The sequence below is a fragment of the Lynx rufus genome, unplaced genomic scaffold (genome assembly GCF_022079265.1).
Source record: "Lynx rufus isolate CCGP_SWC_20201006 ecotype Redwood Valley unplaced genomic scaffold, mLynRuf1.p SCAF_10, whole genome shotgun sequence".
In the NCBI taxonomy this organism is placed as follows: domain Eukaryota; kingdom Metazoa; phylum Chordata; class Mammalia; order Carnivora; family Felidae; genus Lynx; species Lynx rufus.
Genome location: NW_025814824.1, coordinates 83,645,211 through 83,668,588, shown reverse-complemented (window position 1 = coordinate 83,668,588; position 23,378 = coordinate 83,645,211). Strand labels below are relative to the sequence as shown.

Sequence of the window (23,378 nt, the reverse complement as noted above, 5' to 3'; positions counted from 1 at the left end):
CAAGTGACCTCCATGGTAACTAATGAGGTTTTTCTTTTTAATATTATTGTAAATGCATTGATTATTATCTTTGAAGTGTTTTAACCCACTGCTGTCATTATTCTTTTTGATGTATATAGGTTGCTCCATTTTAGGCGAGTGGGAGGCTTTTTGTGTTGCTTCCTATATTCTTCTTTGTTTGTGTTTAAGTTTATTTCTTTTGGGAGAGAGCATGAGTAGGGGAGGGGCAGGGAGAGCGAGAGTCCCAAACAGGCTTTGCTTTGTCAGCACATGAGCTCAATCTCATGAACTGTGAAACCATGACCTAAGCCGAAATCAAGTGTCAGACGCTCAACTGACTTAAGTCACCCAGGTGCCCTGCTTCCTATATCTTTTCGATGTAACATGATCCCATATTAGTCTTGGGTAGCACAACAACACTCATCCTATATATATTCTGCCTCAAATCTGGAATCAACCATTTCTCTAAGGAGTCCAGGCTCCTGTTTGTAGGAAATGGTATTCTCAAAGGTCACTATCTGAGCCCTTCTAGTACTGCTGATCAAGATAAATATTCATCTTCTCTGACAAATTAGTAAGTCTTCTCTCTCCTACACTATTTTTTACTCATTGCTGTTTCTGCAGCTAATGAACTGCCTTGTGCAGAGTTTCAAATACCTGCTGTTTTTCAAACCCTCAGTTTTTTTGTCAACTCCTCTCTTACCTTTCTGACTTCTGAGCAGTATAGTTACTATGATCCATAGTCTCCAATATGAAGTACTTACTTGCCTAATTCTCTTTCCATTGCATTTTAGGTAGAATAATACAGATTAAGAATGTTGATTTAATAAATTAACAGTGCTTAATTAGGAATGGTTATGAATATTTCCTTTGTGTTAGTCTCACTAGTCAAAGCATGCTATAGATGCTGTAATGAATCTGAAATTTCAGTGAGTTATATGACACATTCGTTCATGATATCCTTATATATAAGATAGAGAAATGCAAGCCAGACTAGAGTGTCTGGTCTAATCTAGAGGCAGAGCTAATTGAGCATCTATTTCCAGAATGCTAATGGTTAAGTCAGATTGGAGAAGGGTCTCTCACAGCTTACCAGAATGCCACCTTCTGTTTATTTATTACTATATATTAAAACATTTTTTTGAACATTTGTTTATTTTAGAGAGACAGAGCATGAGTGAGAGAGGGGCAGAGAGAGAGAGGGAGACATAGAATCTGAAGCAGGCTCCCGGTTCTGAACTGTCAGCACAGAGCCTGACATGGGGCTTGAACTCAAAAACTGTGAGATCATGACCTGAGCTGAAGTCAGATGCTTAACCAACTGAGCCACCCAGATGCCTCATTTGTTATTTTATAAATATATATATATATATATATATATTTATTTATTTATTTATTTTAATTTTTTTTTTTTAATTTACATCCAAATTAGTTAGCATATAGTGCAACAATGATTTCAGGAGTAGATTCCTTAGTGCCCCTTACCCATTCAGCCCATCCCCTCTCCCACAACCTCTCCCATAACCCTCAGTTTGTTCTCCATATTTATGAGTCTCTTCTGTTTTGTGCCCCTCCCTGTTTTTATATTATTTTTGTTTCCCTTCCCTTAAAGTCTTCATGTGAATGAAGTCATAGGATTTTTGTCTTTCTCTGACTAATTTCACTTAGCATAATACCCTCCGGTTCCATCCATGTATTTGCCAATGGCAACAAATCATTCTTTTTGATTGCTGAGTAATACTCCATTGTATATATATACCACATCTTCTTTATCCATTCATCCATCAGTGGACATTTGGGCTCTTTCCATACTTTGGCTATTGTTGATAGTGCTGCTATAAACATGGGGGTGCATGTGTTCCTTTGAAACAGCACACCTGTATCCTGTGGAGAAATGCCTAGTAGTGCAATTGCTGGGTCGGAGGGTAGTTCTATTTTTAGTTTTTTGAGGAACCTCCATACTGCTTTCTGGAGTGGCTGCACCAGCTTGCATTCCCATATTCTTATATTTTTAATGTATATTTATTTATTCTGAGAGAAAGAGAGAGAGAGAACGAGCACAGGGGAGGGGCAGATGGGGATGGAGAGAGAGAATCCCAAGCAGGCTCTGTGCTGTCAGCCCAGAGTCCGATGTGGGACTGGATCACACAAACCGTGAAATTATGATATGAGACGAGATCAAGAGTCAGAGGCTTAATGACTGAGCCATCCAGGTGCCCCCTCCCCTTTTAATGTTTATTTATTGGCCACATTAAAAAAAAAGTTTATTTTTGAGAGAGAGAGCGTGCAGTGGGGGGGGGGGGGGCAGAGAGAGGGAGAAAGAGAATCCCAAACAGGTTCCACACTTTTAGCACAAAGCCCAATGCAAGGCTTAAACTCATGAGTTGTGGGAGCATGACCTGAGCCAAAACCGAGAGTTAGACACGTAACCAACTGAGCCACCCAGGTGCCCCACCACATTTTGTTTAATATTGTCTTAAGGTTGGAAATGCAAATAATCTAATACCAAACCTGGAGAAAAGAAGGAGGTAGGAGAAATAACTAGTGCACTGGGTGACAGGACTGGATTCCTAAAGATTTCAATAAGCCAGAATGACATACAGAATTTATTATATAAAGGTAAAATTAATCAAGGACAAAGATAAAGTCCTACCTTTGGGTTCAACATTCACCTTCCCAAGAATGGAATAAGAAAGACATGGGTTGGGATGCCTGGCTAACTCAGTTGGTAGAACATGCAACTCTTGATCTTTTGGTTGTAAGTTCAAGCCCCACATTGGGTGTAGAGACTACTTAAAAAATAAAAAGTCTTGGGGCGCCTGGGTGGCTCAATTGGTTAAGCGGCCGACTTCGGCTCGGGTCATGATCTCGCGGTCTGTGAGTTCGAGCCCCGCGTTGGGCTCTGTGCTGACCACTCAGAGCCTGGAGCCTGTTTCGGATTCTGTGTCTCCCTCTCTCTCTGACCCTCCCCCGTTCATGCTCTCTCTCTGTCTCAAAAATAAATAAACGTTAAAAAAAATAAAAATAAAAATAAAAAATCTTAAGAAAGAAAGAAAGACATGGGTTAATGGTATATGTGATAAATACTTTAAGCTTTAGACGTTTATGAATGAGATATGAATTAAGTGTAAGGGGGATTAGAAATAAAAGGTCCTGAATTCTGATTTCAGTTCTACTGTTGACTGGCTGTGTAACCAAGATTAAGGTTCTTTGCCTCTTTTAAGCTTCAGTTTGCCAGTTATTAAGTGTGTAGCATTTTTACAGTACTAGTAATTATAAAATACTATGTGTTTACTGGTATTGATAGCTGAAGAAACATAAAAGCAAAGCTAATTGAGTCTTATATTAAGAAAAAAAACATTCAGTTCTGGATACTTTAAGAGATCTTGATACTATGTGATTTCATTAAGAATAAGAAATGGGAGAGGAAGGGGCGCCTGGGTGGCTCAGTCAGTTAAGCATCTGACTCTTGATTTTGGCTCAGGTCATGATCTCGTGGTTTGTGGGATCAAGCCTCCGCGTCAGGCTCTGCACTGACAGCATGGACCCTGCTTGGGATTCTCGCTCTCCTTTTCTCCGTCTGTCTCAAAATAAACACTTAAAAAAGAAATGGAAGAAGAAGAAATTCACAGTTGGAAACCCCATTTAGCTTTAAATTTCTGAATGGTTGGTATATAAACTAGGTTAGGTTATGCATTTATTTTTTTGCCCTTGAGCACATAATTCAGGGCAGTAGGGAAAGCTTCAGGTTAACAGACTTTTGCTTAGGGTAAAAAGAAGCTTTTGAACCATTAAAACTGTGTAAAATGAAATGAATGGAATGAAGTACCTTATTGATTCCCTAAAGATGTGCAAGTAGAGTGTGGGGCAACCCCTTATTTTTGGAATGTTGTAGAGGGCATTCATGCCTCCAGTAAAGGTCTGCTCAAGGCGATTTCCAAGGCATTTTCTAGCTCTAAGATTCCAGGTTCTGTAATATGAGAATAATGATTCCTCTCAGTTATTGTGATGAATAAGTAAGGCCACACATGTAAAAATGTCTTGAATGTTGCATGGGACACAATGAATACTCACTAAATGTTCTTTGTGATATCTATAAAAATGATCCTTGTCCTGGCCTGGTACAAGTGAAATAATAAAGATAAAAATACCCTTCAACTCCATTACAAGAATAGGAGGTGCAGAAATCTGTATCTGGTATCTGGCAGGGCACAATTGGGGCATTTTGCTTCAATGTGTTCATTTACACAGGTTTTGGCTTTTTAGCTTTTTTCCCCCCCCAAGTGGCAAGGGCCTGACTTACTTGCATATAGAATAGATAGATTTGCTTTGCTGTGGCCACAGAATGTGATGATTAGATTCTTAGACTTGGGGGTTCTAGCCCTAACTCCCATACTTGGTGACTGGGTGACCTCATAAGCTTCAGTTTCCTCTTCAGTAAAATAAGGTACTTTATTTTTTATGATTCAGCACAATAACATGTTAAGTGCCTGACACAGGGCCTGGTACCCAAGTGGTCAGTTAACAATAATTTCTCCTGTTTCTGTGATCTTTTCCCACCTGTTGTGAGGGGAGTTTGTCAAATGCTTCCTTGAAGGGCTTCAGGGTTCGCTGGGAGAGAGCCTTTCTCCTGTACCTTTGAGAGGCTTCCTTCTGAATTAGTTCCTGGTCTGTGGCATAGACCAATGCTGTGTTATAGAAACAGAACATGGCAGGAAGAATAGCTGTGGCCAGAGAGAGAAGCAGTCATAGGACTCAAAGGGAATCTAGTCTCTTTGTGCCCTCAGTGGAGAATTATTCCCACCTCGTCTTTGATCTCATTGTGGCCTTTTAAACTCTGATGAGGGGCGCCTGGGTGGCTCAGTCGGTTAAGGGGCCGACTTCGGCTCAGGTCATGATCTCGCGGTCCGTGAGTTCTAGCCCCGCGTCGGGCTCTGTGCTGACAGCTCAGAGCCTGGAGCCTGCTTCGGATTCTGTGTCTCCCTCTCTCTGACCCTCCCCTGTTCATGCTCTGTCTCTTCCTGTCTCAAAAATAAATAAACGTTAATTTAAAAAAAAAAAGTAAACTCTGATGAGAAGAACAAGAACAAGCAGTGTCACAAGATACAAGCAGATTCTTAACTGGTCTGTATTGGATTGTTGCTCAGTGGGTCCTTTGCTCTGGATCCAGATGCTGCACAGAGTACCATACGAATGCTTTCTAAAGAGGCTACTGAACTCCAATTCTGATGCTAGCAGATGAGGGTCGTCAACTCATAAATGGACAAGTTACTTAACTTTTTTTGAGATCTCCATTCTCTCAATTACAAAAGGATGATAGCACTTGCATCCACCTTTGGGATTATGAGAATTATGTGACACGGCACAAAGCACAGTGCTTAGTTGTGGTCGGTGTTCAGTGAAATCATATCCACGAAGAAAGGGATGGTATGGTTCTTCTAGAGATTGATTAATTATAACTCTTTTTAAGTCTATTCTGATAGAGTTCTGGTTTATATTTTATTTTTATTTTATTTTTATTTTTTTTTTAATGTTTATTTATTTTTGAGACAGAGACAGAGCATGAGCAGGGGAGGGGCAGAGAGAGAGGGAGACACAGAATCGGAAGCAGGCTCCAGGCTCTGAGCTGTCAGCACAGAGCCTGTTGTGGGGCTCGAACTCACGAACCGTGAGATCATGACCTGAGCCGAAGTCGGCCGCTTAACCGACTGAGCCACCCAGGCGCCCCTGGTTTACATTTTAATGTGTGTTTATGTATGATATATATCATATATATGATAGAATGTGATATCATGCATATATAAATTTAATATTGAAGGTTTGAATTTAAAGTGAGAAAATTTAGGTTCTCTGTATCCAGTCATGATTTTTTCACAGTATTCTATGTTCTGTTTCTGAGCCCTTTCAGCAACTCAAGCCCGGCACTCTAGGGAATCCCATCCCACACATAGTACTATTGTCCTATCATTCATTTTGCCTTTTTGGCTTTTTCTGGTTTAGTTTTTAAATTTTCTGTTGTAACTTTAATGTTTACCTTGAATTTCTTTTGCATTTTTAAAAGAGGAAAAGATGGGGCGCCTGGGTGGCTCAGTCAGTTGAGCGTCTGACTTTAGCTCAGGTCATGATCTCACGGTTCGTGAGTTCGAGCCTCGCATCAGGCTCTGTGCTGACAGCTCAGAGCCTGGAGCCTGCTTCAGATTCTGTGTGTCCCTCTCTCTCTGACCCACCCTACTGTGCTCTATCTCTCTGTATCTTAAAAACGAATAAACATTAAAAATTAAAAAAAGAAAAAAAGGAAAAGAAAAAGAATACTTATTACACCAGGGCCATTTTTATAGAGCATTTTAACCAAGTTTCTTTTAGCTGCATGTAACAAAAACCCATTTAAGTTAGCTTGACCAATTAAAAAGAAAACAAAGTATGTATTCCAAGACATAAATGTGAGTTTGTCATGGTATGTCAGTTTGCCCACAGTTGGGAAGTTCATCCAAGCCTTAGAAAAGCTTGGAAAGTTCTGTGGGACACCTTGGTGGCCCAGTTGGTTAAGTGGCCAACTTTGGCTCAGGTGATGATCTCATGGTTCGTGAGTTCAAGTCCCACGTCAGGCTCTGTGCTGACAGCTCTGAGCCTGGAGTCTGCTTCGGATTCTGTTTCCCCATCTCTGCCCCTCCCCAGCTTGCACTCTGTCTCTGTCTCTCTCAAAAATAAATAAATGTTAAAGAAAAATGTGAAAAAAGAAAGGCTTAGAAAATTCTGTAATTACAAAATACAGAGTCCTCAAGAACCTAGGTGATTCTTCTTTCCATATCTGTCTTTCTCTGTTTCCCTAGCCATGTGGTCATGTATCTGATGGTTCTCTCTGCATACCTGCTATTTGCTGTGTTCTTTGGCAAGAGCCTTAATATATGTTTCCCTGTATGGAAAAAATATTGTGTATTAGTTTCCTGTGCTGCTGTTAAAAATTACACAAACTGGGTGGCTTGAAACAACGGAAATTTATTTTCTCACAGTTAGGGAATCAGAAGTTCAAAAATCATCAGTATCACTGGGTAGAAATGAAGGTGGGCAGAGCCACACTTACTCCAGAGGCTTTAGGGGAGAATTCATTTCTTGCCTCATCCAACTTGTAGTGGCAGCCATTCCTTGTGTCCACCTTCCACCTGTCTTCACATTGCCTTCTCCTCTGTGCACGTGTGCGTGCATGCGTGTGTGTCCTCTTCTGCTATATCAAATCCCCCTCTGTCTATATCAAATCTCCCTCTGTCTTTCTCTTTATAAAGTCATGTGTGATTGCAAGTAGGGCCCACCTATATAAGCCAGAATAATCTCCCATCTCAAGATCCTTATTTGATCACATCCACAAAGCCCGCTTTTCCTTACAAGGTAAGATTTACAGGTTTCAGGGATTAGGACCTGATATATTTGGGTGGCCATTATCCAGCCTACTACAAATAGGGATCATAAAGACATCTCTAAGTTGGCATGTAATAAAGTTGCCTAAATGCTAGTATCCTTTCTTCTTTACATCTCTCCTACACATACTGCCATTTAACATTCTTTAACATTGCTTTCAAATGCTTTTGTTTTCAGGAATGTTATTATCACATGAAGTGTGGGCCTGTTAGGATAATGATAATAAAAATAGTAGCTGTCATTTATTAAATGTCCATTGCAGCCCAGGCATCGTGTTGAGTATTTTATCTATGATATGTATGTACCATTATAACCCCCATTTTACAGATGAGAGAAACTAGATTCAGATAGATGAAATAACTTAATTTTCCCAAGTTCAGTCAGCTAGTAAGTGTCAGAACTTCAGTTTAAATAAGGATCTCCAACTCTAAAGGCTGTGTTCTTAATCATTGTATCTTACCTGTTACTCAGCAGTGAGGTTCAAATCTCTTGGCCCCTGATCAAAACCTTTTCTTGGAGGTTTCTTGCACCTGCTAGCAAGATCTGATATCACAGTTCACCAGAGCACTTTTTTTTGTCATATGACTGTTCTTTAGCAGTTGCTTGGTCCTGAGCAAGTGAATTTGAGGGAAGAGGAAATTAGAGAGCTATATATCCAGCCTGAATTTCCTCTTCGACTAACTTGTTTGTTGCTAGGCAGTAAGTTCCTTGACTATCAGGAACATGATGATTTATTTCTGAATACCCAGTACGGAACACAGGGCCTGGACACAGAGTAGATATTCTGCTAGAACGTAAGGTTCAGCAGGGACTTTTATTCACTGCTGTATCTATGCCTTACAATAGTGCCTAGACTAGAAGAGCTGCCTAATATCTGTTGAATGGATGGATGACTGGTTGGTTGGCTGGGCATGGTTAAAACTTCTTCACTGGTTAAAAATTACAACTTTGCTTTAATGGATGTATGCCCTATGCTGGGCACTTACATACAGTATCAGTAATCCTTACCTTTCTGCAGAGTAGAAGTAATGGGCTGTGGCTGAGGAACGTTAGGGAGAGGGAGGAGTCGAAGATATCTCCCAAGTATGTGACCTGGATACTGGTCTAAGTCATGATGAAACCCAGGTGGAGGAGCATGAGCATGAGTTATTTTTTAGATAGGCTATATTTGTGTTATCTGCAGGTAGATGTAAGGATCTGTTCCTAAGACAAAGGCCCAAAAATGCCCCCTGTTTGCCAGTCAGCCTGGAAAGAGTGATATTCTTGATCTGCCCAGAGCAGGGTTGCTTATTTTAGGACTGCAGGCTTAAAGGCATTATTTCCATGTGTTCTAACTTGAATCTGTTCAGTTTCTGTTCCAGATGATCGGGCTGAACAACGAACCTGTCTCATTTGTGGGGACCGTGCCACAGGATTGCACTATGGAATCATCTCCTGTGAGGGATGCAAAGGGTTTTTCAAGCGGAGCATTTGCAACAAGCGGGTGTATCGGTGCAGTCGTGACAAGAACTGTGTCATGTCTCGGAAGCAGAGGAACAGGTGCCAGTACTGCCGCCTGCTCAAATGCCTCCAGATGGGGATGAATCGGAAGGGTGAGTGGTGCTTGTGGCTCTACTACCCACCCTTCAACCATCACTGTATCTTAGTGTTAGCTATTAAGCCTTGGCGTTATTTATTTCCCAAGCCTGCACTGTGTGCCAGGTGTTGTACTATGTACTCATAACCCAAAAACGAGTCTGGTGTAGCTCCTGCCTACAGGGATTTCCCAGATTAGGTGGGGAGAAAGACTGGTGAGATGTTACAGATTCTGTGAGAATGAATTCACAGGCTCCATTTGGCAAGACCCCAATTAACAATCAAGTCCTAACTGGGATTCATATACTCCACTAGTTCTTCTTTCAGAGCATAACAGAAAGTAGGAATTTGGGATGAAAAAGTAGGAAGGCAGTATGTCACTTGCATGTGATTTCATTTTGTTTGCTAGAATCATAGTGTACTCAGGGGTTAGGCATGCCCAGAAATCTGCATCCAGGTTTGTGAAGAATGTGGGATTTGGGAGGAAGCTTTCTGAGAGCCATTGGCCTGAGATTACATGAATAAACCAATTTTCTAAGAGGATTAATCCAAGGGGCAGGCTTTAAAGAATGGATTGGTGTGGGGGAAAGCAGAAAGGCTACCTAGAAAATTTTTAGAGTCTGGAAGAAAGGTGTGAAGAATCTGAAGGAGGGGCAGAAAAAGTAATGTTACAGATGCGGAGACGTGGGAGAAGCTTACCTGATAGGAGTTGATAACGTACTGGATATTGGGCAGCACCAGAAGTTGAACTTGAAGATTTGGATTAATAGTAACAGCCCTACCAGGAAAAAAAAGTCAGGCTAAAAAGCAGCGTGGGGCAGAATGTTGACCTTGGCAGTGCATTGTTTGAGGTACCTGAGAAAGACACATACAATGTCCACCAAGGAATGTGGATATGTAGGAACTGAAGTGAAAAGTCCTGCCTTTAAGCAGAAGTTTGTGGAACTGTTTGCAGTCAGGTGGTAAAATTTTGTTGGTGGGTAAAAACCACCCAAGGAAAGAACTTGGATACAGAAGAGGAGAGGGCCAGTGTCAGAAACTCTAGGAGCGTTCTCATGGAGGGTGGACAATATAGTATAGTACAGTTCAGTAGAAAGCATAGAGGCAGGGGTTGGTGACAGATCAGTTCTGTGACCTTGGGCAGTTTGCTTTATGTCTGATGCTCAATTATCTTACCTTTAAAATCATGTGATAGTGAGTACTTAACCTTTTGGGAATTCTCTAGAGGATTAAATATGACAACGTATATAAAATACTCAGCGAGGTACTAGGGGTTCATAATAGTAGTGTGTTGGGGCGGGAGTTAGATTTAGTGAACTGTTCAAATTGGTTTTGTCTCATTAATAAGTGCAGACAACCAGATATACTTAACACTGGTTTTTATTTTTGTTTTTTTTTAATTATATGTGGGATCAGAAGAATCCTTTAAAAGCTTTCCTATCGGGGCACCTGGGTGGCTCAGTCGGTTGAGCGTCTGACTTCGGCTCAGGTCATGATCTCACAGCTTGTGAGTTCGAGCCCCGCGTCGGGCTCTGTGCTGACAGCTCAGAGCCTGGAGCCTGCTTCTGCTTCTGTGTCTCCCTCTCTCTCTCTGCCCCTAACCCACTCACGTTCTGTCTCTGTCTCTCTCAAAAATAAATAAACATTAAAAAAAATTAAAAAAAATAAAAGCTTTCCTATCATGAAGAAAGGTAAGAAAGTTCTAAAAAAGGGCATTTAGATAAATTTAGGTCATTTATAATTTACTTATAATACTAATATTTATCAGATACTATGTATATCAGAAACTCTTCAGCACTTTCTATGCATTGTTTCATTGAATATGCACAAACCTATTATTAAATATTACCCTCGGTTTATAGATGCAGCTGGGAGAGGTAAAATATCTTACCAGTAGATAAGTTAGTGGTGATTATGTGGATAATAATTACTAAGTTGTAATTCATTATTAATCAGGCAGATCTGGTACCTAACCATATAGACAACGTGCTGCTTTACAGCATCTACCATATTGGCATAGCTACTCGCATGTTGGAATGCCCTGTGTTTACTGGATGATAAATACCTATAATACAGCATTTAAATTGTTACTAACTTTGTCTGCTATGTGTCTAATCTCCTTTTCTGTCCAGAATTTACTTCCTGTGCCTCAAGCATGCTTTGTATTATCCTGCCTGTGCTCAGGTTCTTTAGCTAGAAGTCCTCTCCCTTCCACACTGGCCGTTTCCTCTTACAGAAACGTTTCCCAGCCACCACTGCCAAACAAGTAACGTCTTGAAGAGAGAGCCTGTGAGCATCTCTCCACTTTGATCTGATTTGGTGTTGGTCTCCAGTTTTCTCATCTCCCTTTTTTGTCCTCACTGTATTTTCTCAAAGCATATTTATGGTTGGCTTCTTGACTGTTCTCTCTGATGATTCATCCTGCTTATTTAGTTGGAATATGAGACTCTGGACCTTCTAACCAAACTCTCCTGTTTTAGGGAAGAAGCTTAACTTCATAACTCCTATAACCATAGCCAGGAGAAGATGACACAAGGAGTACTGAGGGGTGGGAACTGCCTTCCTTTGTCCCTTTGCATGCATTGCTGGATGGTTTAGTTGCCTTGTGAAGCTGCTTCTCAGAGAGAAACCCTGCCACCTCCTGGTTGGTGCTAAGAAAGCAGCATTTAAATTGCAGTTGCCTTTGGAATGTTTTTGGTTGACGGAACCGTTACATGGAACTGTGGTGTTAGCCATATAATTTTATGCATTTGTCAAAATGTAGAAATATACATCACTAAAGAAGTGAATTTTATTGTATATAAATTTGTTTAAAAGCAACAAGTTTATGGGGGGAAAGATAGAATGTACACTGTGATGAATGAGTCTAACTCATATTACAGATAAATCACATGGGGAAATGGGGAAGGAAATGGGGAAGAAAGGAGCTGACCTTGGAAAATAGTGTTTTGACTCTATACCATAAGGCTGAAGACAAAAAGAATTGTATACAAACAAAGCTCTCTAGTTTATAAATTTGTTTCTTTCAAGGTTATGGGTTAGGAAGTCTGTCACTACTTTATTTGTATACTGGAGTTGAACAAGCAGGTAAATATATCGTTGATAATGAGAGTCCATTTTCTCACATCAGAGGAAGAAGTTATAAATCAGAAAAGAGGAAGGCAAGAATGAAGCACCAATCTGGTGCAAGATTGGAAGTATCAATATGAACTCATGTTCAGAAAAAATTTTTAGAAGAACCAGATCTTGGTCTCCAAATATCAATAAAAGGAACCAGACTCTTTGAAGGAATGGGTTATTCTAGGGCTGTGGCAGGGAAAATATAAGACGAGCCTGGAGCATCGGTGGTGCCAGAAAGTTAGAATATGCTATCTATCTATCTATCTATCTATCTATCTATCTACCTATTTTAATGTTTTTATTTCTGAAGGAGAGAGAGAGAGCATGAACAGGGGAGGAGCAGAGAGAGAGGGAGACACAGAATCTGAAGCAGGCTCCAGGCTCTGAGCTGTCAGCATAGAGCCCAACGTGGGGCTCGAACTCACGGACCATGAGATCATGACCTGAGCCTAAGTCGGATCCTTGACCAACTGAGCCACCCAGGCGCGCCAGAATGTGCTATATTTTAAAAAGGAAGGGGCAAGGAGGGAGCATTATCAAAAGGTCACAGAAGCTAACCTGAAAGCACTTCCAATAGCCAAAGTTAGAACAGCTTGAGCAACAAAATAACTATACATTAGTTTATAACTCAAAGAATAAAATATCCATGAGTTCATACTGATAAAACTAACTGAATACAGGAGTGACCATTCTTTCTTATAGAAGAATTCTAATTAATAAATGTAGAAGGCATGAAGGAAATAGGAGATCACCATTAAAACACAACAGTAGGGGCGCGTGGGTGGCTCAGTGGGTTGACCGTCTGACTTCGGCTCAGGTCATGATCTCACGGTCTGTGAGTTCAAGCCCCGTGTCAGGCTCTGTGCTGGCAGCTCAGAGCCTGGAGCCTGCTTCTGATTCTGTATCTCCCTCTCTCTCTGCCCCTCCCCCACTCATGCTCTGTCTCAGAAATAAACAAACATTAAAAAAAATTTTTTTTAAACACAACAGTAATCATTGCTGCAGGCAGGATCCATTTATGGATGCTAAAATAGAGAGCATAGTTTTAAATAGAAACAGAGTATTTGTATAGCCCCAGAATATTTAGTAATTACAAAGGGGAAAGTAATAAGTTTCAGTAGAGAATTCTGACAGATACCATTTTAGCCAAGCGAGGTCAGTATCACCAGTATATTTACACATATACCCCCCTGATATTCTACAGTAGGGGCACAGATACACATATATACACCCAGGGATGGATCATTCCCAATCTACTTATGGGAAAACAGGGCAACCCAAATTGAAAGACATTCTTCAAAATACCTGACATACAGAATACTCTCCAAAAGTATCATTGTCACAAAAGACAAGGCAAGACTAAGAATGATTGGAGGAAACTACGGAGACATGACAACTGTATGCAGTATGGGATCCTAGATTGGATTCTGGAACAGAAGGGAACATCAGTGGGGAAATCTGAATAAAGTTTATATTTTGGTCAATCATACTATGCCAAAGTTAATTTCTTAGTTTTGATGAATAGTCTGTGGTTTGTAAGATGTTAACAGACCGGGAAGCTGGGTATAGAGTATATGGGGTTTCTATGTACTAGTTTTTTTGCAACTCTTTTGTAAGTCTAAACTTACTTCAAAATTTGAAAACTTAAGTGTTCAAAAAAACTCAACCGCCATGTATGAGCCAGCCCTCTCTTGTCCCCTGTCTCTAAACATAGATATCTCTTCATATATGGAATTTGACTGGTCAGGAAATTCATTAGCAAAGCAGTGAGTGGAGGCTGGGCCCCATCTGTCCCTCTTCACTACCCAGCCCATTACCTCCCAAGCATTACCTCCTCACCCATCTTGCAGCCTTCAGGATAAATTCTGGCTTTTCAGAGTGCTTTTCAAAGCCCCTCTGACTCTAGCATCAGCCACTTCCTCCCTTCCCTTCTCCCTCTGCTGCTCCCCACACAGTTCGCATTCCATCCTAGTTCTCCAAAAACTCAGCGATGGTTCATGTTTGGAGGACTTCGCACATGTAGTTTCATCGTCCCTAGAATGGTTTATCCCCATCTCCTCACCTGGTTATATATACTTTTCTTTGGAGGCTAAGCTTTTGTTTGTAACATCCTCTAAGCAGCTCTCTCTGATACCACCTCTCACCGGAAAGATGACCCTCCTTGACTTCCACAGCCCCTTTTGCCCTCTGCCGTAGCCCCGATCATCTTGTGCTATCTTTTCTTTGTCTCTTAACTTCTCTGTTCCCACCATTTAGACAGTGTGCCCCTTAAGGGCCATGGCCAAGTGCCGCTTTCCTTGTGTCCTTCAGCAGATTTCCCAGTTAGGTAAGATGCTTTCTGGTTTGGTGGATTTACTCTGGTAGGGGGACCAGGGCACAAAACAGGATGGGGGAAATATTGTTAGTCTCATCGGAGGAAAGAGGAAGTTACACTGAGCCTTATGAGAAAATTTATGTCAGTTAAGAATCGTGAAAAAAAAATTATGTGAGAAAATTTAGAATTCCTTAACTTTGTTGTCTCATAACTTATTAGTTAACTGGTTAAAAAGTAAAAAGGTTAAGGAAAACTTGGAGAAGGTGATGTGGGTAGAATGGCATTGTGAGAATAATCCTGTGGCATTGCCATACTGCTTTATCGGGATAAAAATGGAGCGCTGAGAAATCTCAAGGAAAGAATAATTGAGCAGAATCTTGAAGGCATAGAAGTTCAAGCTCCTTATAAAATTAAACAGCTGTTATTTGTTTATGATTTTATTTATTTATTTTATTTTATTTTTATTTATTTATTTTTATTTATTTATTTTATTTATTTATATGATTTTATTTATGATTTTATTTTTAAGTAAAACTTAAAACTTAAAAACTTATGATTTTATTTATTTATGATTTTATTTTTAAGTAAAACTTAAAACACATAACATGGGGTTTGAACTTGCAACCCCAGGATCAAGAGTTGCATGCTCCACTGACTGAGCCAGCCAGGAGCCCCTTAAGAGCTTTTTAAAAACCACTCCCCTCTTCCTTCTCTTCAAGAAGGAGAAAGAGAGAGGGAAGGGAAGGAGAAGAGAGAAAGAGAAAGAAAGGAAGGAAGGAGGCTGGGAGAGGAAGAGGGAGCAGAGGAGAGGGAGAGAGAGAAAGTGTGTGTGTTTGTATGTATTTTCTTAACTCTTTGGGAGGAAGTTACAGACATCATTCTTCTTTGTTTCTAACATGTTATCAAAACCAGGAAGGACATCTGGGTGGCTCAGTCGGTTGAGCATCCAACTCTTAATTTTGGCTCAGGTCATGATCCCAGGGTCGTGGGATTAAGCCCCATGTAGGGCTCCTTGCTGAGCATGGAGCCTGCTTAAGATTCTTTCTCTGCCTCTGAACTCACTCACGCTCTCTCTCTAAAAATAATAATTTTAAAAGAATAATAAAAAATTTTAATATGGCATAATACTATTATCTGATTAGCAAATCTTATTCAAATTTCACCACTTATTTCAGTGTCCTTTATATAAAGCAAGGCGTTTTTTGTAATATAGGAGCCAATCCAGGATCGTGTATTACATTTAGCTTTTATGTCTCTTCAGTCTCCTTTACTTATTTATTTTTTTAATGTTTATTTATTTTTGAGAGAGTGGTGGGGGGAGGGGCAGAGAGAGAGAGAAACACAGAATCTGAAGCAGGCTCCAGGCTCTGAGCTGTCGACACCGAGCCCAATACAGGGGTTTGAACTCACGGACTGCAAGATCATGACCTGAGCCGAAGTCAGATGCTTAACTGACTGAGCCACCCACGCACCCTCTTCAGTCTCCTTTAATCTGAAAGGGTTCCTCAGTCTTATTTTGTCGTGAATAACATTGCCAATTTTGAAGAAAACAAGTAGAATATTCCTCAACTTGGGTTTATCAGTTTCCTCATGATTATGTTCAGGTCCTGCATTTTTGGCAAGAATGCCACAAAAGCGATGATGTGTCCTTTTCGTGCATCATATCAAGGGGGCATGGTGTACTTTGTCCCATTATTGGTCATGTTAACTTGAATCAGTTGGTTGAGGTGGTGTCGCTTGGGTAAGGTGATGCTGCTAGATTTTCCCGCCAGAAAGTTATTTTCTGAGTAGATGCAACAATATGTAAAGAGGGAAAGCTGTGTAAAGCAGCATGGTATGTTCAAGGACTAACAAATAGTTCTCTGTAGTTACGGTGTAAATTTTGTGACAAGAGATGAAGATGGGGAACCCCAGAGGAACCAGATCATAGGAGTGTCTTAAATGCCAAGCTGGCAAGCTGGGATTTAGCTCATAGACCAAAGGGAGCCACCAGTGGGTTTTGATGTAGTTAACTTTGTGTCTTACTCGCCTTTCTGCTTCTGGGTTTGGGTTGGCTGCCCAGGCCTAAGTGAAGAATGGTAAGTATGTGAGTTCCAGAACAGAAAAAGGCTTTGTGCTTCTTTTGAGCAGAGGTAGGAGAACCATAGCTGCTGCCATTCTTGGGCTTGGGACAAGAAGTGGAGCAAAATCCATTCCTGTTATCTTATATCTGGAAGCCCTTTGTTTTTATTTTTTTAAATCAGTATCAGTTCACCACAAGAAAGATTCTCAGCCCTGTTGAGAAACTTGCTCTTAGCTCAGTGTAACATCAAGGAGCAAGCACAGCTTTAGAATCAGAAGACCTAAACTGAAATCTCAGCTCTGTCAGTTCTTCCCTGAGTAGCCTTGAACAAGTCCCTTTTCCTCTGTGAGCTTCAGATGTTTTCATCTCTAAACTACGTAGGATTGGGGCGCCTGGGTGGCTCAGTTGGTTAAGTGTCCAACTTCGGCTCAGGTCATGATCTCACGGTTCGTGGGTTCGAGCTGTGCTGACAGCTCAGAGCCTGGAGCCTGCTTCGGATTCTGTGTCTTCCTCTCTCTCTGCCCCTCTCCCACTCTCTCTCTGTCTCAAAAATAAACATTAAAAAAAAATTTTTTTCAAACTACTAAGATAGTAATAATGGGCACCTTCCAAGGTTGTTGTGAGGATCAAATGTGATACCATATATGTGGGTACATTAGAAGCTTTAAAATGTGATCCAAGTTCTTGTTTTAAAAGAGGCACTGTGACGCATTCTATTATTTCACACACTTCAGGTAGTTTCATGCCATCTTGACGAATTTTACCATCTTTGATCAAACCAGTATTAATGTTTCTATTCTTCTTTAAATCAAACTTTTTTATTTGTATTTTTTATATATTATTTTGAGAGAGCAAGAGAGCGAGTCAGCATGAACAGGGGAGGGGCAGAGAGAAAGAGGGAGAGATAGGATCCCAAGCAGTCTCTGTGATGTCAGTGCAGAGCCTGATGCGGGGCTCGATCTCACAAATCATGAGATCATGACCTGAGCTGAAATCAAGAGTTGGACACTTAACTGACTGAGCCACCCCAGTGCCCCAAATCAAAAAATTTTTTAAAATCAAAGTTAATTTTCCAAGGGAATTTTTATCATCTTAGTGAATGGAAAATCAGTATTTTTTTAGTGCCTGTTAGGATACATGTATAATTGAGAGTTTATCTATGCACCACCTAAAATTTTGTTTCTCCCAATGGTATGCAGGTACAATGGGAAAAACTAGTTGTGGAAAGAAATTTGGGCTTAGTCTAATAGTTTGGGTGCCAACCTTAATTCTTCTGCTGTCTAGTTTCTGTTGCCATAAGCAAAATACTTCATTTTTCTGAACCTTAGATTCATCTGTTCAGTGGGAGCAATACTAGTACTTTCCTCATGGGTTGTTTTACCCAGGATAGTACCTAAAACACAGTAGATGTCCATCATGTGTGAGTTTCCTTAGTCCAGGTGGGGTTGAGGGACAACATAAGCTTTTAAGTATCAGAACAAAATATTGGTGAGATGTAAATCTTTAAGATTTGTGGCCCTCTAAACGAAAAGAAAAACATATTGAGTTCCTTCCTCAACTACAAGACAACTAAAATGTGTTTGGTACTGGATCTGCCAATGATCTTTATTCTCTGAGCTGAAGCAAAGACATGGAGAACTCAGTATTGGAAATAGAAGTGTGTGAACACTGTCACTGACCCTGCCTGGAACAGCAGAAAAGGAATTTTAAGGAATTTTAGAACTTGAAATTAGGTTGAAAGATTGCTCCCAGACAAAAACTAGTATGCATCTGGCTCTAATACAGGCTGCGTATGTTTCCCACTCCAAATTCACAGCAGCCTTGTAAAGCAGACTACGTTGCCTCCATTTTCCTGATGAAGATGTTAAGGCTTCAGCAAAGCTGAGAATGGAATCTTGGTGTTTTAGCTACTGTGTTTGTAGAAAAGAGGCTGGATAGAGGGAAGGATTAGTTACTAAGTACCTACTTTATGTGCCAGGCCTTATGCTTGATATTTTAGTTATTTTATATGTAATCCCCACAATACCCAGTATGATAGGTTCCAGTAGCCCCTCTATTCTTTAGTAGACTGAGGTTCAGAGAGGTGAAGAAACTTGTGTGTAATTACATAGACCAGGCAAAAACAGGATTTAGACCCAAGTTTGTCTAATTCTGAACTGTGTAATTTTTTAAGGATACCGAGAATGATATCTGCTTTAAGGAAAATGAACTGAGTGTTAGGCTTGGAACCCTCAATCCTGCCCCAAGGACTTTCTAGATTCTTAATATTATTTTTTTTGAAAGCAGGTATATTATTTTATACACACACACACACACACACACACACACACACACACACACAGAGCAAAGCTTACTCACACATGATGCTGTCAGCTTATCTTCTGTTGTTAACATGGCCTCCTCCAAGCCAACCTTCACAGTGGCCATCGTAAAGATTTTTTGAAAATGCCGACCTGACCACATCCATCCTCTGCATTCCATCTCATCCTTGGCTTCCTCTGCTGAAGTCCATATTCCTACCCTGCCGTTAAAGGCTATCGGTGATTGGGCCCCACTTGGCCTCTCCAACCTCCAACTTCATCTCTTACTACTCTACTCACATGCACACGCACACACAAGCTTTAGCCAGGATGAACCACTTGGAAATTACCAGAAAGAATACTCCATGCTTACTTTCAACTTGAAGCTTTTCTGTGTACTGTTCACTCACCCTTTTACTGCTTGCGTAAATCCTATTCATCCTTTAAGACTCAGTTCAGAAGTCATCTTTGCCAGAAAGTTTTGCCAGATACCATAGTGTTTCTATAATTGTAGATCAGAAGTTTCTCTTCTGTGCCCCCATATTAAGTGCTCCATAAACAGTAATGGCAATAGTATTAGTAGCTATTATGCCTAATAACACTGGTACTATTTAAAGGGTGCTTTTTATTGCTAAATAACTTCTTCCTTTTGTGGAATCACCTGAATAAGAAACAATTGCAATGGGAACTCTACTGGCTGCTTTTATAGGGAGAAACCAATCAGATCAAAATTTTGATTAATTAAAAAAACCCAAAAAACAAAGAACCTTTTCTCATCCTACACATTAGACTGCAACTTAGACTGAAAATAAAACAAAATATCTAAAAATGGAAATGTTCTCAGGGTGCCTGAGTGGCTTAGTTGGTTTAAGCATCTCACTCTTTGATTTCAGCTCAGATCAGGATCTCATGGTTTGTGGGATGGTCGAGCCCTGCATTGGGCTCTGCACTGACAGAGCAGAGCCTACTTGAGATTCTCTCTCCCCCTTTCTCTGCTTCTCTCTCTCTCTCTCTCTTTCAAAATAAATAAATAATTTTTTTAAATAGAAATATTGTTTCTATCCCTGTCTTTAAATTTACTGAAGCCTTCAGATGCATCATCCTGGTGGGATATTTGTAACTGGGGGCTATTAGTAAGGCTGTCATCTTTGTTGAAATATTAAACGTATGCATTGTGTACAGTGTGTGTCCATTGCCTTGGGGGTCCAAAAGTATCTGTTGCCTATGAGGTAGCCTAGAATAATGAAAAGAGTATATATACTTTCGGTCTAGAAAGACCTGTTTTTTAATCTTGATTTCACCAATTATTACTTTGTGCTTTGGGCCACATAAGTTCTCTTTTTAAAGTGCCTAGACTTGTGTGGGTATGCTTTGACTGTCTTGGCTTATGTTTCCTTCCAGCAATCAGAGAAGATGGCATGCCCGGAGGCCGGAATAAGAGCATTGGGCCGGTCCAGGTGAGTTCTAGGCCTCACTCTTTGTTATCCATCCTGGAAACCCAGGGCTCCACATGTTCCCATAGCTACTTATCCTTGATCCTCTCATCTCCTGCTGGGGGAGCCATCTTGTTTTCATTCCTGTAAAACTGCTTTTAGAGCCTGGTATGAAAGTACTTTGAAAATCTTAAATATGTAAGTTAATTATTTAAAGCTCTTTTTGTGATTCCCTCAACCCTTCCCAAGGATTTCACAGGAAGTCAAGTCAATTCTGGTTTTAAATCATCCAGAGAAATTTTTTATGTCATTAAAACAGTCTGGCAGAAATCAGTAAGATTACTTTGCCTTGTTTGTAGAGTAGGAATGATAATACCCATTTAATCTCACAAATATTATTAAGTACTTACTTTGTACAGGTCCTCTGTACTGTGAACTCAGTCTAGTGGAAGAGACAGATGTGTAAACAGACATTCAGAGTACAGTGAGTAGTAACAGGGGATACCTAGGGAGTACAGAAAAGAGGGACTTCTTTTCTGTTTGGATTGGAGCCATTGTTGGGGACTAAAGACATTTAGGGAAGGCTTCCTAGAGAAGGGAAAGTTTCAACTGAGTCTTGAAGGAAAAGGAGGAATTAGTTATGTTGGGAAGGAATGGGGAGCCAAATATCTTGTAATACTGCTAGACAGAACAGAATGTAAAAAGACCACAAGATGAATCTTTAAGGAATCACAGGGAGTTTATTCAGTCAGGCTGGAGCACTGGGCACATGTAATGGAGTGGCAGAAGATAAGGCAAATTCCTTGAGTTTGGAATCTGTTCTCTAGAGAGTAGCCTTGAACTCTCTTTGATTATAGTTCCTTAGGTAAAGCCTTTGTAGGACAAGCCTACACCACTTTTTCTTACTTGCCAGCAGAACAACTTTATGAAGGAAGAAAATTGGATCTGTGTATGACCCAATATGTAAATCCCTCAGGACACCAGTGGGCAGCACCATGCCTCAAGGATTATTGGTGTGGAACAAGAGGCAACCACCAAAAGCTTTTAAGGAGAGAGAGAGAGAGAGAGAGAGAGAGAGAATATCAGATTTGCATTTTAGAAAGATCGTTCTAATAGTAGAAATGGTTTGTGAGGAGCTGAGTAAGTGCCAGTGAAACTGGGGGCAGAGAAAAAGCAATTCAGAGGGTTTTACAGAAGTCTAGCCAAGAGATATAGATAGTGGTTTTAAGTAGGGCAATGATAGTATAGATTGAAGGGGAGAGAATAGATTCAAGAGATAGTTAATAGGTAAAATTGGTAGGATTTATCTAATTGAATATGAGGGAATATGAGAGAAAGACAGGAATTCAGTCATTTTGAGACATACGCTGATGATATATGGAGCATTTCCTATCACATGAACTCATTATGAGTTCGTGTATGCACTCAATTGGGGTGTGGGTGTATGCTGTATTCATTCTGTCTTTTTATTAATCCAATATTTATATTCATGTTATTCAAATCATATCTGTTTCTTGAAAGTCAATTTGATTTATTTTGGCCTATACGTAGGTATTCTGTGTGTGTGTGTTAAAAAAACATAACATGAAATTAACAAATTAAGTATACAGTACAGTATTGTTTACTATATGCACATTTTCATCTATATATAGAGCCTTTTCATCTTATGACTGAAACTTTATACTCACTGAGCAGCAACTCCTTATTTCCCCCTCTCCCCATTCCCTAGCAACCACCATTCTACTTTTGCCTTTCTAGAGTGTGGCTACTTTTGATACCTCATGGAATCATGCAGTATTTGTTTTTCTGTGACTTCCTTATTTCACTTAGCGTATTGTAGCATATGACAGGATTTCTAAGGCTGAATAATATTCCATTGTAGATATATACCATATTTTGTTAATTCGTTCATCTGTCAGTGGATATTTAAGTTGTTTCCAGCTCTTGGCCTTTGTGAATAATGCAGTGAACATGGAAGTGCAAATCTCTCTTTGAGATCCTGATTTCAGTTCTTTTGGATAAATACCCAGAAGTGGGATTACTGGCTCATATGGTGGTTTTATTTTTAATTTTTTGAAAAACCTTCATACTGTCTTGCATAGTGGCCACAACCATTTTCCATTCCCACCCAGCAGTGCACAAAGGTTCCAATTTTCTGCATCTTCTCTAGTACTTTTTATTTTCTGTTTTTTTCTGTTAATGTCATTCTGGACAGGTGTGAGGTTTTAATTTGCATTTGTCTGATTGGTGACATTGAGCATCTTTTCATGTATTTGTTGGCTATGCTGTTTATATGTCTTTGGAGAAGATTTTTTGGGTCTGTTTTTGTCTATTCAAATCTTTTGCTGCCCCCCCCCCCATTTTTTTTTGGAGAGAGAGAGAGAGTGCATGTGAACATAAGCAGGGGAGGGGCAGAGGGAGAGGGAGAGAGAGAGAGAGAGAGAGAGAAAGAGAAAGAGAAAGAGAAAGAGAAAGAGAAAGAGAAAGAAAGGGAAAAAGAGAGAATATCCTAAGCAGGCTCCATGCTCAGTGCAGAGCTCAACATGACAAGAAGCCTTTTCTCTGTTTTCTTTTAAGAGTTTTACAGTTTCAGGTCTTACATTTAAGTCTCTAATCCATTTTAAGTTGATTTTTGTATGTAGTATAAAAGATCAGAATCTACTTTCATCCTTTTGCATATGAATATCTAGTTTCCTTATACCACTTGTTGAAGAGACTATTGTTGTGTAGCCTTGGCAGCTTTGTCAAAGATCTTTTGACTCTACATATGTGGGCTTATTTGGGGGCTCTCTGTTCTGTTCCATTGGTCTATAGTCCTGTCGTTATGCCAGTACCATGCCATACTGTTTTGGTTGCTGTAGCTTTGTAATATGTTTTGAAAACAGGAAGTGTAGGGGCGCCTGGGTGGCGCAGTCAGTTAAGCGTCCGACTTCAGCCAGGTCACAATCTCGCGGTCTGTGAGTTCGAGCCCCACATCGGGCTCTGGGCTGATGGCTCAGAGCCTGGAGCCTGTTTCCGATTCTGTGTCTCCCTCTCTCTCTGCCCCTCCCCCGTTCATGCTCTGTCTCTCTCTGTCCCAAAAATAAATAAACGTTGAAAAAAAAAATTAAAAAAAAAAAAAAAGAAAACAGGAAGTGTAAAGGCCTCTAGCTTTGTTGGTT

The 23,378-nt window shown here is 40.3% G+C and overlaps 1 protein-coding gene across 2 annotated transcripts in view; it reads left to right on the top strand.

Moving 5' to 3' along the window:
- NR6A1 (nuclear receptor subfamily 6 group A member 1) overlaps positions 1-23,378 on the top strand; it is a 68,836-nt gene that overhangs the window by 26,091 nt on the left and 19,367 nt on the right. For both annotated transcript variants that reach the window (XM_047069323.1, XM_047069331.1), the window contains exons 2-3: positions 8,763-9,005; positions 20,186-20,241. In XM_047069323.1, the coding sequence (XP_046925279.1) occupies positions 8,763-9,005; positions 20,186-20,241 (299 nt within the window). The remainder of the gene's footprint in view (positions 1-8,762; positions 9,006-20,185; positions 20,242-23,378) is intronic.